Genomic DNA, 17,272 nt, shown 5'->3' with positions numbered 1-17,272 from the left:
TATAGACATCCATAGTTTAATGTAAATGACATAGCAGGAGGTGACATCACTCACCTCCTGCTATGCACATTAACATACTGTTACACTCTCCAGTCAATGCTATGTTAATTCTACTATTCCCCTGCAACCCACACCCCCTGCACATTAAATATACCAACTACGAGATCGCACTACAGTGAGGAAATGGGCAAATTCCCCGTTTCTTACTGAACCATGATCCCCCCTGCACAATGTCGAACCCAAATACTCTAACTACACTACCCGTTCGCAGTAGTGTAGTCCATACATTTTGGTTTGACATTCTGCCAACTTGAAAACTGCCACTGAATCACATGGCAGTCGACCAATGCAGTTTCAAGGTTTTCAATGTAAACCTATTATTACTCATAAAATCATTTACATAAATTGATATATACAGACCTACAAACACATACAGATAGCAAGGCCCATTTATTTTTAATATATACGTATAAAACGTTTATATTACATTGGTGTGTGCGCTTCTATATGTATATTTTACATTATATTATACACACACACCAGGGTGAGTGGGATACTGCCCTCATACCAGAGGGGCACATAATACAGAGTTGACCAATAACAAATAAAAAAGATGTTCCAATCTAGTGCACTCCTTCAAACATCCTCTCCAAGGAAAGACTGCCTGGGCTCAGGCAGACTACAGACAATGCTTTGGAATATTGACAACATTCAGTTTGGCAAAAAAAAAAAAGTCCATAAAATCTGGTCTGCATGAGGTCTTGATGTGTGACATGTCTAGAGAAAGGAAAATTTTCCGACCAGCAAGGAACATCTGCTTACTAAACTTACAGGGAAACTATGGGCAGAAAATGAAAACGCACTCAATTACAACCAAAAGCTGTTTAACAGTATCACTGTGGCTATACTTTTAAAAACAGTTTTCATATTACTGCTACTTTTTCCCAAGTTCTGTCACATTGACTGCTTCTATATTTCAGTTTGGAATTCTTTCTTGTACATTTTCCTTAGTATGTTGTGAGCAAAACATATCCTTCCATTCAAATCAGTTGTAAGTGAGATAAATACAGTCTTGTGCAGTAATTTTAACATTTTACTTTCTCCGTCTCTCTCTCTGAGTGCCATTTCCACCCCTCTGTCACTCCTCCCCAAATTTAAACTTGAGTAAGTGTTTTACTGGGCCAATGCCTAGTTTTACTGCATTTCTGTTAGGTAACCTACTGAGCTTGTAGCATCTTCTCTCCCAAATACTGATTAAAAAAAGAAAAACACAACACTCAATTTATAATGGAAGTTCTGGACTCCATACTATCCCATCATGACTACAAGCTACCATTATCACCAGATGGAGATCAAGCACTGCTCTTGTTCCGCCCCAATATCTCTAGTCATCCCCCACCCTGACCTCCTGTGCATGTTTAACATCTTCTGCTACATCCTTTAGCTTCTTATTCTTTTATCCAAATCCTCCCAAAAAAAGAAGTTATGTACTCATCATAATGTTCCATCTGTTTTGTCCATTTTCATTCTTCCTCAATCAATGGGACTCTGATCAGACTCACCTGTTCTACTAACTCGCCGCTGCCAAAAAACTCTTAAGCTCCTTTTCTACCCATAATGCTCTAAGACCAACCTCCCTCAGATCCTACCACAGCTTGAGAAATAAAGAAAATGGGGAAAAAAAAAAACACTATAAACCATTGCCATAACTGGAGTTCTACATAAGGGACCGGAGGTGCCCTGTAACACTCACTCCACCAGAAGTCAATTAGAAAAAGGCAGGGGGCTGGATATGTGTGTGGGGGAGGTTGAGCTAGAATAAAAATTGACAACACAGATGGAGCATTATGGCGAGTACATAACTTCTTTACCTAAAGTTGTCAATTTTCATTCATTTTTCAACCAATGGGACAGAGTTCCGAGCTACCCAAGTCCTTGGGTGGACTCTAATGAAGGATATTCCCAGAGTACGATCATGCCAAAGGCTTCTCTTCCCCTCAAGACTATGTCCAATTTGTAATGAATGATAAAAGGTATGAGGAATGGACCAAGGAGCAGCTGCACAGATTTTGTCCATGGATGCTCCGGACTGAAATACTGTGGAAGTAGCCACAGACCTGGTTGACTAAGCCTTTAATGGTTCTAGCAAGGGAAGTTTGCATTTCTTTCATTTACAAGAAATTGAATTGGTTAGCCATTTACATAAAGTTATTTTAGCAACTGGTTTCCCCAGATTATTAAAGGCAAAAGGAAAAGCTGGTCAGACTTTCTAATCTCTTCTATTCGGTGCAAGAAGAAATGCAATTGTCTATGATCGTCCAGTACATGTAACAAGTATTCTTGCTTAGTTGTGAAGTTCGGGAAAAATACAGTAGGTGAATGGCCTGATTAATGTTGGATTATGACACCACCTTGGGCCGAAAAGAGGCACTGGTAAAGGAGACACTTCCCTTGTGAAACATCAAGTATGGAGGTTTGGAAGACAAGGGCTGTAACACTGAGATTCTTCCGACAGACATAATACCAACTAAAAAGATGGTCTTTCATGTGAAAAATGTCAAATCACATCTAGCTGTTGGTTCAAAGAGAAACCGTGTTAAGGCCTGCAATACCAGGTTCAAATCCCATAGCGAAATGGGATCTTTATAACTGGGCCTGAGAAGCAGTGTGGCCTTCAAAAAGGCTTAACACAGTTTAGAAGAAGCTAGACAAATTTTGAAACCTCACATTAAAATTAGAAATGGCAGTGATGTGAACTTTGACAGTAGATGCATTAGCACCCCCACTGAACAGTTTTGCCAAAAATTCAAGAATAGAGTGAATCCGAGCTAAAAAGGGGTCTTCCTGACTTTGCTATGCCCAATATGCAAACTTCCTCCTCTTACTTCTGTAGAGCTTCCTCATGGAGAGGTATGTGTGATGACAGGGGAACAGAACAGATAGCAGCCAGGCAGCCCATGCTTTCCTCTCCTAACAGAATTGGAGAAACCATGCAGTCAGTTTGAGATTTTGACAGTCCGGGTGAACCAGGCCTGTTGGATGAGACAGTAAGTCCAGAATTGGATCCAGAATCCAAGGAGCATGCAAGAGGTAAGGCCACATGGAGGAGAACCAAATTTGTAGAGGCCAACAAGGGGTAATGAGAATGCCTCTGCTCTTCAACCAAACTGCTTTCTGAAGGAATTTGGGGATCAGAGGAGTTGGGGAAATAAGCGTACAGAAGACCGGAGGACCAATCCTGGAGCAGCGTCTCCCTCTGTGACTCCCCAACTGGAAGGATCAGGGCAAAAAAGCTGCTGCACTTGTTCAAGGGAGATGCAAAGAGATCACAGCAAAGCTGGGCCCACTGCCGGAAGATCATGTCTGACACTCTGTTGTTGAGGGACAACTGATGAGTAAGTAGAATGGACCTGGTCAATTTGTCTGCTGTCAAGCTGGACTTCCCAGAATGTACATTGCAATCAGAAAGCGTTTTTTAAGTGATCGCCCACTGATGCACTATTAGGGCTTCTTGACACAGGGGGTAGGGACTTCGTTCCTTCTTGTTTGTTGGTGTAGCCAACCATTAACATGTTGTCCATTTGAATCACAATAGTTTCTCAGAGGAAAAGCGTCTTGGAATGCCTACAATGCCAACAGCACTGCTCTCATCTCCAGAACATTTATACGCAACTTGGCCTCTTTGGAAGACCAAGTGCCTTGGATTATCTTGCCCAGGAAATGTCCCTCCACCCAATTGTGGGAAGCATCCGTGGTCACTATAGCCTTGGGTTGAGGGAGGCCTAAGGGATGACCTTGTAAAGGCTACCATAACTGCATCCACCAGGAAAGGTATCACTTGCAAACCTGAGAAATCCTTATTTTTACAGATATGGGCTGAGAGATCATTAACCATTGTGCCTAAAAATCCATTGCAGAACCTTCATGAGATATCTTGCCAAGGGCAGAAGGATTATTGCTACTGACATTCACCCCAATGACTGAAGAACCAACAGTGCTGAAATCCTGGTACTGCAGATAAATTTCCTGACCTGAGATTTTATTGTCTGCAGCTTCAACATGGGAAGAGATGTCATCAACCCCATGTCAGATATAGCCCCTATGAACTCCAGAGTGAGAGGGTTGTAACTGTAACTTGCTGTAACTAACCAGTATGCCAAGATGTGAACAAGTTTAAAATACATGGTCTCTCGCTTGTACCAGTTGATGCCTGGTCGGGCAAGTGATGAGCCAGTTGTTCAAATACGGAAACACCCGGAATCCTTGCAATCTCATGTGAGCTGCTACCACTGCCATGCACTTTGTGAACACCCTGGGGGCTGTGGTGAGAGCAAAGGGCTGTGCTCTGAACTGATAACGACTGGCTCCCTGCAGGAAGCGCAAGTACCTTCTGGATTGTCTGTTCATCTTTATGTGACAGAACTTCAGGATGCGTACTATTCAAGCACATACAGTCATCCTTGCTCAGAAAGGGCAAAATGAACTAAACAGTAATCATCCAGAACTTGGTGTGTCAAACTGCTTTGTTTAACACGCTGAGATCCAAAAATTGATCTCCAGTCCCCTGTTTTCTTTGGCTCTAAAAAGAATCTTGAGTAAGTTCCGGACTCTATCTGGTCTGGGGGGACTTCTTGGATGACTTTATAGCAGCTTTTGCATTTCTACTGCTGCTACCTCCCGCCGACTGGGTGGAACATCTCAAATTTTTCTATATATGGAGCGGGAGAGAAAAGGGAATAATATAACCTCTTGAAACAATACTCTGCACCCATGAATCTTTTTTTAAACTTTGTCAGGCTTCCTGATGCAGGGATAAGAGAACCCAGACTGCCACCAGAAGGCGGCAATCAGGCCTCCATTCAGGAGCGTTGTAAGGGTCTGTCAGAAAAAGAATCCCTCAACCCGTTTTGCGGGCCTCTTCTGCCACAGGGACATCTTCTGCCATTATCGCTCCCTACTGTTTCTGAGGGAGCTACCTCCATGCATGTCCTGAAAAGGACCCTGCGATTTCTTGAGTCACATCTTACAACTTCTCCTTTGGCTCCTAGAAAAGGTCCATTGAGGGGTCAAAAAACACGGCCACTGCAGACAGGATCTTCCCGTCCTTCTCATACCTGGACAGTGTGTATTTCACTGTAGGGCCAAACAAGAAGAAACAGTCAAAAGAAGCCTTAAGGCTCTGCAAAAATCACACAAGTGACTCCAGGAATGCTTCCTGATGGAAATGCCTGAACCCATAGCCCTTGAGGCACCTTCTGGAGCATGCAAGACGAGCCTCATGGATGAATTAATGATTGAAGGGAAACCAACAGCGAGGCCACAGAAGACTGCCTCTCCAGTAATGGCCCCTGCCAAAGAATTGGAAAACTCCTTGATTAAGTGCCTTTGCAACCTTGTGAAGTATGCCAAATAGTTCAGCAATCAGATGGCAAATTTTGCTGAAATATACGCTCGCTTCCCAAATCTGTCTAATGCCCTACACTCCCTGTTGTGGGGTGGACAGAGGAACTATGTTCTACGAGTTCCTTCTTTGTAGCTGCCACCATGACCACAGCATCAACTGATACATCCTTGCTCTAATGGTCTCTCTTGACTGGTGGAGCCAGAATCCTATCAGGTCTTTTGGGAATCTGCTTGATCGTCATATCAAGCTTCTTCCACTCCTGCCAAAACCTCAGGTTGATAAGTTCATCAGTAGAAACAGTGACCCAGGAGTTAGATGGGCCAGTCCCAAAGGCTTGTAGAAGCACAGACTCCATAGCAGTCTGGTTTCTGGGCAGACCAGCCACCTTTCTGCCTTAGAATCAAAAATATCTCTAAAGGAAACATCATTGGGTGGTGACTTGGGAGACCCCTTCTCCCTCATCGAAGAAGTCATTATCCTCAGTAACATACTCCTGGGGGGGGGGTCCAAGTGCTTCCTCTTACACGTTTACTTCCAAGGACTTCTTTGGTGGGGTGTTATGGAGAAGTGTCGGAAAAAATAACGATACTTGGCGGGTAGACTGGAAGCTTCAGGACACCTGTTCCACTGAAGTAGAGTAATGAGGATCAAGGGGCACAGTTAGATGAAAAGTCAGGGTTGGATCTGAGGAGGAAGAGCCCACCTTTCCACCTGCTCTTTTGAAGGTAAGAACACCCTCTTCATGACCTCGAAGGCTGACCACTCCAGAGAGAAGGAAGGCAAAGGAGTTTCTGACCCACTACCTCCAAACACCTGAGGCTAAAGCCAGATCCAAGTTGTCAAAAGCAGAGGCTCCAAGAGTAAAAGACTGCTCCAAAAACCTCAGAGTTCATTCCATCCCCCTAGATCTGAACTGGAAGCTTCAGCTCTGAGACTCAGCCAGATCCTAAGACATCGGAGTCAGCACACTCAGTAGTAGTCTGATCCAAAAACCACCATTTCTTCAGATCTGATGCAGATGTACCTACAGCACTCAGAGCCATGGACTGTGAAACCACAGGTTGGGTCAGAGGATGACCACACATGGTGGGATAGTTAAAGGACATGGTTCCTGATCTGAGGTGGTAGGAATAGCGACAACTCCCTTCTAAAAATTCTCCATGAAGAATCTCATCATCCTCACCACATCCTCTACTGTGACACTTCTGGAGGAGGGAGTCGAGTACACTGATGGTGACTTAAGAGTGCTGCTTTAAAAATAAATAAATAAATAAAGGCAAGGGCAGCATAAAGGGCACTGGGTTTACACTTCAAGAGTAGACAGTACGAGGCAGAGGCCTTTGGATCCAAAACCATCTGACCCGAAGAACTCAGACCGATCCAAAGGAGCAGCAGCCACCAACTTAATTGGATCGGAAGAAGGTCAGGTCCCAGAATCAGTCGGATCCAGCTTGTGTTTTTTCTTCCTTAGCTCTGACGAAGTGGAAGCCACTGAGTCCGAGGATCTGGATCTCTTAAGTTTGGATGAAGATGACTTAACTCCAGCAATAGCAGTAGCAAAGGGAGTAGACAGAAGACCCTTAAAGAGTTTGTTCTGCCTCTCTGTAAGAGCTCTGGGGTTGAACAAAACATACCAAACATTCTTGGTCCAGGATAAAGCCAGCACATACTGAACATTCTTGGTGCAAATGAGCAGAACCCAAGCAGTACACATAATTTATGGGCACCCGAAAGCGGCATTCTGTGCCCACATTGATCACACTTTTTAAAACCTTTTTGAGACATATTAACAGGAAAGACAGCAACACAATCACCAAACCAAACAGCACACAAGTACCACAAACTACAGATTAAAAAAAAGTTTGGTTTTCCTTTTCTGCTAAAAAAAAAAAAAAATATTAAAGGGAGAAGAAAATACAAACTATGGTGCCTAAAGAATTACTACCGAATGTAAAGGAAAAGAGGGGGAAAAATATCAATGATGGAAAATACAAACTATGGTGCCTAAAGAATTAACAGAATGTAAAGGAAAAGAGGGGGGAAAATACCAGCTATGGCAATCACAACATTACACTAGCATGTAAAAGGGGTAGGAAATGGTATGGCATAATAGTAATACAATAGAAACTAAAACAGTTACATTTCACCAAACAAAAAGTTGAAAGGTAATGAAAAGGAATAAATTCCCACTTATCTTATTCGTAGCTCAACAGCCAAGGTGACCACTTCTATGCGAGAAAACAGCAAGTAAGATCTGAGGGAGATTGGACTTATGGACAGGAAGGAGCTCCAAAAATGTTGGCGGCTGTGAGCCAGTAAAATGGTCACATAAGATCCGAGGGTCGGATCCAAGTCTCATTGGTTGAGGAATGAATAAAAACGGATATCAGATCAGTGCATTTAACCACAGTTTGTCTGGAACATCCATCTAGATATTACTGACCAGCCACTAATCTTTTAAATTGCAAATACTGCCGTTCAAGAGGCACAGTTATGCAAAGAGTGCGAGCTTCCACAGTACCAGATGTGTAACCTTGCCAGAAACCTGCATCTCAGTGTTATGCACCCCATTTAATCTGCACCCCAGTCTTCTAGCACAGACCTCAGCTTAATAACTTACCATTGACTCAAGTGCAGACACAAGGAATGACATAACCATTCGATTCTCAGAAGATGGATCCTCCTGGGTTGACAGGGACATCATCCCTAATTGCTCCATTGCCTCTGAAACAAAATACATGCAGCTACAGTTAAACAGGGAACAGTACAAATTCCATTCCCCAACTATAACAGTGTGCAGCAACTCAGCCAGTAGAGCCCTGGTCCTATACCATCTACATCATCTTTGTATTTAATCTTGACTTCACTGATCTTAACAAAAGGTAGTTAAGGTCATGCCAAACTATTTTCTGTACACAGCTGCACCGTACACCTCTGGCAAACTAATTCGCTATGCAAGTCTAATGGATAAGTGTTTCTGTAAAACGTATATGAAATTCATCTCAAAATTTTACCCAAGGAGAGCTTCACCATTTAAAAAAAGAAAAAAAATCATTGTTTGATGTTTGATTAGACCTCTTCAAGAGGCAACTTAAGTAATTTATCCTGCAGAACTATTCAAACATCAGGGTACAGCAAACAGCAGTCAGTATACTGAACACACAGTTACAGAATATGTTATCATGGAACCAGATGTAAAAATCAGATCAGTGTTGCAAGATTATATAGACACACGCAGACATATAGCTACACATATACATTTTATATTTATATATATATATATATATATATATATATATATATATATATATATATATATATATATGAATGAATATATATACACACACACACACACACACACACACACACACACACACACACACACACACACACACACACACACACACAATCTGCCACAGGTGAGCATCAATCTTCAACTGGACATTTTCACAGAGACACACATCCCCTAGCATACTCTGCAAACTCAAAGCCAATCTTTGGTCATTTCTTCTTAGAAGATGCGAACCTCCTAGCATTCTCGGTTTCACTACTGAGCCATTGCCATTAGAGGTTAGCATGATTATAAAATCAAGCAACACCTGCTTTTTGCTGCTCTTTTTTTGGGTGCAGAATAGAGAGAGTACACCAATAAATGTTCTTGCGGCCGACCAATGGAAACACAAAAAGATGTGCATTGCAAAATGTGTAAGTGAGATGCATGCATATATGGGTTCCCTATGGTTTGTCGATTACAGATTTCTTTAAAGTAAGGATTATGCATCTTTTGTACAAGAATCACAGTTTTGTGAAAACATGCATCTGAATTTCTGGAGATCACGGTCCAGCGGAGATGAGAATTTCATCCTTTCTCCACTGTTGTGCAGTCCATTCACACAGCTATTACATTTAAGGTGGTGAGGGTGGGGAATTATGTAGTCTCCAACATGGAGAAACATTTTCTTTTTAACATACCAAGAGCATGGTTCATTGCTTTGTGTAATTTGGGAGATCACAGTATAGTGGGGCGAGGGTGTTTCTTCTGGGCCCCATTGCTGTATAATCTAAGATTTAGTACTATTAAGCATACAACAGTATGGGGTTCATGCTTCTTTTGTATCTCTAACTTTAAATGGATTGGGATTTAATGCTTTGGGTCAGTACACTGAGATCCTGTCAGATGTGCATTTGATGCAACGCCATATGCCCATAAATGAAAACCTAAATGTTCTTCCACAGACATGCAACTGCATTTATCTGTACCAGGCTATAAAAGCAATCATGAGTTATACAACAGTCATGTGACTTTAAATAGCTTGCAAGAGCACAACATAATACTCCTTTCTAAACAAGGACTAGTAAGTAGGCTTTATTAAACAAACAAGAGCATAATTTGAAGGAAGAGCGGGAGAGAAAGCTAAACAGTCACATTATCAGAGAACAGCACAAGTTGTATCAAGCCCAACTCATCAACAAATCCAGATTTTGAATCTTAATCCAGAAGATTTTGAATCTTTCCTTGGAAATATCTTCATATTTATTTTTTGACACACCTGAGAGATCATATAAGAGGTTTCCATACGTAGACTACAGGTGTTTGCGATGCAGCTCAAAAAGAGAAAAGTGATTCAGAACGTGTATTTTGAACCAGTAAATAATGTAAAAAAAAAAAATTACAGAACATCTTCAGAACCTGTCAAAAACCCCAGTGAATGACAATTTAATATTAATTCTGGAATTGCACTACATAACATGGGGATTAGTAATGGATGAACCAAAGTACTGTAAAGCCCTGATTGGGTTATGTTATTCTCAAAAAAATTTAGTAAGAGTGAAAATCGGAAGCATCTTGGACAAATAATTTGAAACAGATGGAAACAAACAATAAATCAGGGTAAATGTAACATGTACACTAAATCAATGATTGTTATGGACGCAGTCCAAATAAATGCAGAATGAATACAACACTTCTCAATTATTTTGAGATGAGGGTTGATACTAGACGGAAGGTAGAATTTAAAACCAGATATAGAATTCTTATTCATCCACAAGAATGTCTAACTGTGTGTGTGTGTGTGTGTGTGTGGGGGGTACAGGTCTGAGACAACTATGATGCAGCACTGGAACCATATTTTGTGTAAAGTAATGTGTAGGCTGCACATGTAAATAAAAGGAAAATTTCTGAAACATCGGCTCAAAAAATTTTAAACAGTCTCATTTGACAGTGGAAAAACTAAGTCATATAATGATGTGGGTGAAAATGTATCCTAAGTTTCTGTTTGCGTGAATAAAAAGGTTGGTAATGAAGTACAAAAAGAAAGCTGTAATCACTGGTATTGGGCTGTGACCAATTCTAAAATTCAGAATGTGACAAATTACATTAAAGAACTGGCCAGCCCCCGGTGAATAACAGAACAGTACCACACATGTGGATTGCACAGCTTGTTTCATTAAATCTATTTTTGTTGCCAATAAAAAAATATACTTAAATCATACACAAAGCATAACCTATCTAAAATTGCAAATAAAAAGAGGTGGGCAAAATATATACAATCTCTGTATGGCTAATACACCTCAAAGCCGCACAATCGGGGGAGGAAGATTATTCTGTGTTAATGACCTATTAGCTATGTATGTACTATTAGGGGAAAGTTATCACACAATCTGTGTACAGCAAAAGAATCATTGCTGAAGGAGAGTTAAACATATAAGACACACAAGACACACACACACACACACACACACACACACACACACACGGTGCAAGTTACAAAGCATTGCAGTCGTACAAGTTCCAAAGAGTGACTTGCCCACACCATTCCTTATGGAACTGCATAAGTAAATCATGCAGTGCCTCTACACTGTACCACTCAATATGTAATGTTTTGAAAAAGTGTTGCTAAATAACTAGAACAGCTTAACAGATGCGCTATCCTGAAAAATGCTGCAGTGTTAGCAACTCATCTTACTGAGTCTTGACCTCCTCAGCTGGTATGTTATTGTACTTAGAAATTCGTTCTTGTAAACAGCAACTCTAGCGGTGCAAATGATCTGGACCCTCCTCTATCAGAGACTTTTCTTAAATCACATCCCCTTTCCCACACTGCCAAGACAACCCTACCCGGGGGAGATTGAACAGTTCTACTTCCCACTGGAGATGCTTCCCAGTCTCCTTCCTCCCAGAGGGTCACTCTGGAAACGTATATTGAAGAAACTGGAGGGGGTCACCACACCCACACAGCTAAAGATGAGCAGCAGACACATAGACCTAAAATAAATAAATAAAATCACTAGATTAAAGACTGGTCCAGGATTGCATATACAGTGCTTAAGGGAAAACTTACAGGACCAGTCGTTGATGGCACATTATGACACACTGTGGGACAAAAGCATCAAGAAGTGCATAATACCAATCTGTTCGAAGTTGAAACCTTTAAGTAAATCACCACTACTTTCAAGGTAACATTTCCAAATTAAAAGGAAGGTCATGATATCAACTGTCTAGTAACATAGCTACCAATAAGCACTCAAGTTTTTTGACTTTTGTTGATCAGGATAGTCCATCTGAGCTGTTGCCCTTTTTCAGTGGAGGCCCGGAAAGAAAAGCTCCATTATTAACATGTGAGAAGTACAATACAGTATTAAAGTTAGTACCTACTTTGCAAATTTACATGTAATAATGAAAAGAATACCATGGTTACATACAAATGTATATTCGCTAATCAAGAATACAGTAGCTATGGAGGAACATAGTATAAGCATATTGGAGTAGACAGCACAGTTAGTCTAAGCAAGTAACAAGTAGGATTCACAGCTGCAGTTGTTAAGAAAGGTAGCAGACAGCTGAAAGAGGTGAGATAGACAGTTAAGGAGGGCGTGTACAGTGGCAGGTCCAGGTGCTTTTTAGACAGATTTTGGTAGCAGTTTTGTATTATTTTGGTTGCTTAATACATCTGATATCCAAAGGAAGTTTGTTCCAATAAAGAGATGGCAGGGGAGTAGCTATAAAGGTTTTGTCCCATTTTACTTTTAGGTCAATAGATTTGAAGCACGTTTTGGTCTGTGCTTTACAGATTCCTGGGAAGGGTGTAGAGAGATACTAGTGAGGAGATGCTGGGACAGGGAGGGCAGATAAAGGATCTGAAGCTGGTACAGAAAGTACAGTTGTGTACCTACCATAAATGTAGATGTTCGAGTGTATTCACTGTTGCAGTCATTACTCTTGGGTTATCCTGCTGGCAGGCTACCCGCAGTCGGCCTGAATTCCAAAGTCTAGGTCCGGTGACGGTTGCTGTCGCCTCTTTCCTGATGTCAGTGCGCCATGGGTATAAAAGATGCAGCCGACGCCATTTTCTTCAGTTTTTCTTGCCCTAGATGTCAGGTGCCCCCAAAATGGTAGGCTAAAAAATTATGCCAATTATGCATGTAGTAAAATAAACATTTCCTTCATCTACAAGCAAATACACCACATAGGTTGTATAAGATAGAGAAGTATAGGCAAGTCCCAGCAAAGAAAAGGGTGATGGTGGGTGGGTAACCTGGACTGCAACAGTGAATACACTAACATCTACATTTATAGTAGGTACACAACTGTACTATGTTCATCGTGTTCACTGTTGCAGTCATTACTCTTGGGTTGAATCCTAAAGCTGAGGTTGGGTGGCTGGGCCTAAATAGGATTAGGAGAGGCTATAAGGCCTTGCAGAACTGCAGTGGCGAAGCCTGCTCTGGATTTAGAGTAGAGAGGTAAATGGTAGTGCTTTGTAAAAGTGTGCACTGAACTCCAAGTTGCAGCCTCTAAAATGTCTTTGGTTGGTACTCCTCTGAGAAAGGCTGCTGACGTGGCTGCTGCCCTGGTAGAATGAGGCCTAATGCCCTTGGCCACTGATTTGCCATGTTGTGAGTAGCAGAAACAAATGCAGTGGCCTATCCAATTTGAAATAGTCTGTTTTGAGATGGGCTTTCCTTGAGATCCTGCAGCATATGCCACTAAAAGTTGCTCAGTTTTTCTGAAAGCTTTAGCTCTGTCCAAGTAGAAGCATAGTTGTCTGTGTATGTCCAAGGAATGCAGAAGTCTCTCACCCTTATTTTGTGGGTTTGGATAAAAGGTAGGCAAATTAATGGTTTGGTTAAGGGCCACACTGGACACTACCTTAGGCATAAATGTTGGGTTCGTCCTTAGAGAAACCCTGTCTGGATGGAAAATGATGAAAGGTTCCACACCCATGAGTGCCTGCAACTCAAACTCGTCTTGCAGAGGTTATTGCTAGGAGCAGAGCTGTTTTCCAAGATAAAAACTTTATATCAGCTGTATTGGCAGGATCAAAAGGCAGCAGTGTGAGTTTTTCCAAGACATAATTGAGGTCCCATGCACGTATTGGGGCTCTGCTTGGAGGTCTTATGTTTTTGGCCCCTCTGAGGTACTGCCTTAGCAAAGGATGGGAAAAATAGGAGGTTCCGTATTGTAATGAGCTGAAATGGCAGAGGCATGAATTTTAACTGATGAAAAGGACAGGCCTTTGTCCAGCATCTCAGTTAGGTATTGTAAAATCTGAGGAATATTTGGTACAGATATGTCAATTCCTTGTGCCTGGTTCTAAGCACACAATCTTTTCCATTTTTCTGCATAAGATTTTCTGGTACTGGGCCTCCTGGCCTCCAAAATAACATCCATCACTGCTTTAGAGAGAGGTGTGCTTTGAATGGTTACATTACCCGACATGCTGCCAGATTTAGGGTCCTGAGTTGGTTGTGCAGAATCGGATTGTTTCACTGGGTCAGTAAGTGAGGAATTAGAGGCAATGTCCAGGCTGGGCCTTGAGACAAACTTTTTAGGATTGGGTACCAGTGCTGGCATGGCCAGTCTGGGGCAATCAGAATCATTCTTGGCTTCTCTTGTCTGACCTTTAGGAGTACCTTGGGGAGGAGAGGCAGAGGAGGAAAGGCATATACTGTTAAGACTTTTCCAGCTGAATGACAGAGCATCCACTTTCCATGCTTGCTTGTGATAAGTCCTTGTGCAGAATTCCTGTAGTTGACAGTTGTGAGGGGAGGCAAATAGATCTATGTCTGGGCATCCCCATTCCTTTGTTATCATGCTGAAGACTTGTGGATACAGTTTCCGCTCATGGGGATCCATGATGTTTCTGCTTAGTTCATCTGCCAGAGTATTGTTCTTTCCTGGCAGGAATTGTGCTTGCAGGTGTACTTGATAAGTCAATGCTGTGTCCCATAAAGTCATGGCTTGTCTGCAGAGAGGGTAGGAATGTGTGCCTCCCTGCTTGTTTATGTACCATATGACTGTAGTATTGTCCGTCCTTATCAGTAGTTGTCCTGGATGGAGTAGATCCTTGAAAGCTGTCAGGGCATTCTGAACAGCTAGCATCTCTTTTTGATTGATATGTAGATGCATTTGGCTTGAGGACCATGTGCCCTGAATACATTTTCCTGCCATGTGTGCTCCCCAGGCATAATCTGATGCATCTGTTGTTATTGACTGCCTGGCTGTGGGTAGAGTGAATGGCTGTCCCTTATTCAGGTGACAGGCATGTGCCCACCATCGAAACTCCTGTTGCAGGCAAGGAATGAGGGTAATTAATGCTTCCAGGCTTTGACAATGTTGAGTCCAGACACTTTTTAGGTACCACTGAATTTCCTCATATGCAGTCTGGCATATGGAATTAGCAGAATGCAGGATGCCATGAAGCCCAAAGCCTGCAGAATTTTTCTTGCAGATAACTGGGGTCTTTGTTGCCAACATTTTGAAGTAAGAAGTTAGTTGCCTTTGTTTGTCTGGCGTGAGATAAGCCATCTGGGCAGTTGTATTTAAGCTTGCACCCAGGAATATTATCTCTTGAGAGGGTACTAGTTTTGATTTCTTTCGTTTACTGTGTACCCTAAGCAAATTAACTCTGTTTTAGTAGAGTGTCCTTGTTCTGTGCTTGTATAAGGCAGTCGTCCAAGTAAGGATATATTTGAATTCCTCTTTGTCTGCAAAATGCAATTAATGGTGCCAGGAATTTTGTGAAGACCCTGGGCACAGTAGATAAGCCAAAGAGCAGTGCAGAGAATTGGTAATGCATTGAGCCAGCTTTGAATCTGAGGTATCTTCTGCACATTTGTCTGATTGGGACATGCAGGTATGCCTCTTTTAGGTCCAAAAGTTACAAGCCAAGCCTTCTTGCCCAGCATGGGCAGAAGCTGCTGCAGAGTTAACATTTTGAATTTTGGAACGTCCAGAAATGTGTTTAGAAAAGACAGGTCCAGTATTGGTCTTTGTCCTTTCTGGGTACCAAGAAAAGTCGAGTAAAATCCTTGTCCCTGCTCTTGCTGTGGTACTTGCTGAATGGCCCTCATGTTCATAAGGGACGAAACTTGTTTTTGTGCCTCTGCCCATTGATTGTGTGGCAGGTTTGGCATACCTTTTGCCTTTGGCAGGGTGTGAAAGTGGAACCTGTAGCCCTGGGACACTATATTCAATACCCATTTGTCCTGAGTGATCATGTGCCAATTTTGAGAGAAAAGTGCTAGTTTTCCCCCTAAGGGGGCTGCAAGAAGATAACTGCTTGGTGCTGGCAGAGGCAAGTTATTGGGACTGTTTCCTGTATGGCTGTGCTTTGTCTTCTCCACTTTTGGAGTTAGAAGCGCCCCACTGTTTAGGCCTATATGAGCCCTGGGGCTGGGATCTGCCTCTGGGACGTCTGTATCTGCCTCTTTGTGGCTTGTCCGACACTGGAAAGGACCAATTCTTTGTAGGCCAGTTCCTGCTAAATCTTGGTGGCTGAACCTGTAAAAAATCCTTTACTGTTTGCATAGATTTCGCTTTGTCCTCCATTTTCTTCAAAACCTCCTCTGCTTTAACACCAAATAAAGTATCATGCTGTAATGGAGCATCTAATAATTTTGCTTGAACATGATCAGGCAGATTTTGTTCCTTTAACCAAGCATGCCTCCTAATGACAGAACCCGAACCTGCGGCCCTGCATGTGGCCTCCAGAGAATCAAAACCACATTGCAATGTATGCTTTCCCACTTGTTCAGTTACATGCAATAAATCCTGCATTTCCTTATTTTCTGCACAATCAGAATTGGCCAACATTTTCTGTTTTAACAGTGACATTAAGTATTGCTGATATTTAATCATATGAAATTGACAATTTAAAGCCCTCACAGTCAAAGTAGCAGAAGTGTAAACCTTTTTCCCCCCATCTGTCTAGTGCCCTTGAATCCCTGTCAGAAGGGATAGGGTTTTTTTGCAGTAGCGGCCTTAACCCCTTTGGGACCCTGAGAAATAGTTTCTGGGTCAGCAGCAGGGTTTTTATAAAGAAATTTATGTGAATCTGGAACCCTGTAGTATCAGTCTGGTTTAACAGGAGCTGGAGGTAAGGAGTCTGGAGAAAGGCCGGACTCGGAAAATACATATTTTGCAATGTCTAGCACATGGGGAATAGCAAGAGGCCTGTGCTGAGGAAGTAAAATAAAATCTCTAAGCCTTTTCTTTGATTCTGAGTAATCTTGGCTCTCCCAGTGGAAGTGCTCCCTCATGGTATGCAGGGTTTCTCCAAAAGAATAATTCTCAGGAGGAGAGGCTGAAGAAATGGATTATTCAGCATCAGAATCCTCATAGGGAGGAAGAGAGTATTCCTGTGCAGAAGAGGAGTCAGAGGAAATGGAAACCTGATCTGAAGAGCCATAGTCTGTCTCTTGCCTAGGCCTCTTATCAGGAAGGGGATGGGAACCCCTGATCAAGGTAACAAGGTCTTTGGCCATTTTGAGCATCTGTTTCTTACGCATGGAAGTTTGTCCTGGAGAATGCTGTACTTGTTTCTTTGTCTGTAAAGCTGCTTTAGTCTTTGCTTTAGAAGCTGAAGT

At 42.1% G+C, this 17,272-nt stretch overlaps 1 protein-coding gene across 6 annotated transcripts in view; it reads right to left on the bottom strand.

The window, feature by feature from the left end:
• The window catches only part of GTF2I (general transcription factor IIi), a 1,956,122-nt gene that overhangs the window by 1,772,984 nt on the left and 165,866 nt on the right, over window positions 1–17,272 (bottom strand). For 4 of the 6 annotated variants that reach the window (XM_044054149.1, XM_044054150.1, XM_044054148.1 and 1 more), the window contains exon 3: window positions 8,025–8,128. The exons of the other annotated variants lie outside the window; for them this stretch is intronic. In XM_044054149.1, the coding sequence (XP_043910084.1) occupies window positions 8,025–8,128 (104 nt within the window). The remainder of the gene's footprint in view (window positions 1–8,024; window positions 8,129–17,272) is intronic. 6 annotated transcript variants of the gene reach the window in all.

The sequence above is a fragment of the Protopterus annectens genome, chromosome 13.part0, assembly GCF_019279795.1.
Source record: "Protopterus annectens isolate FY-2018-M chromosome 13.part0, PAN1.0, whole genome shotgun sequence".
NCBI classification, from domain to species: domain Eukaryota; kingdom Metazoa; phylum Chordata; order Ceratodontiformes; family Protopteridae; genus Protopterus; species Protopterus annectens.
Note: the sequence above shows the minus strand (reverse complement) of the source record. Positions and strands in the feature narration are given on the sequence as shown.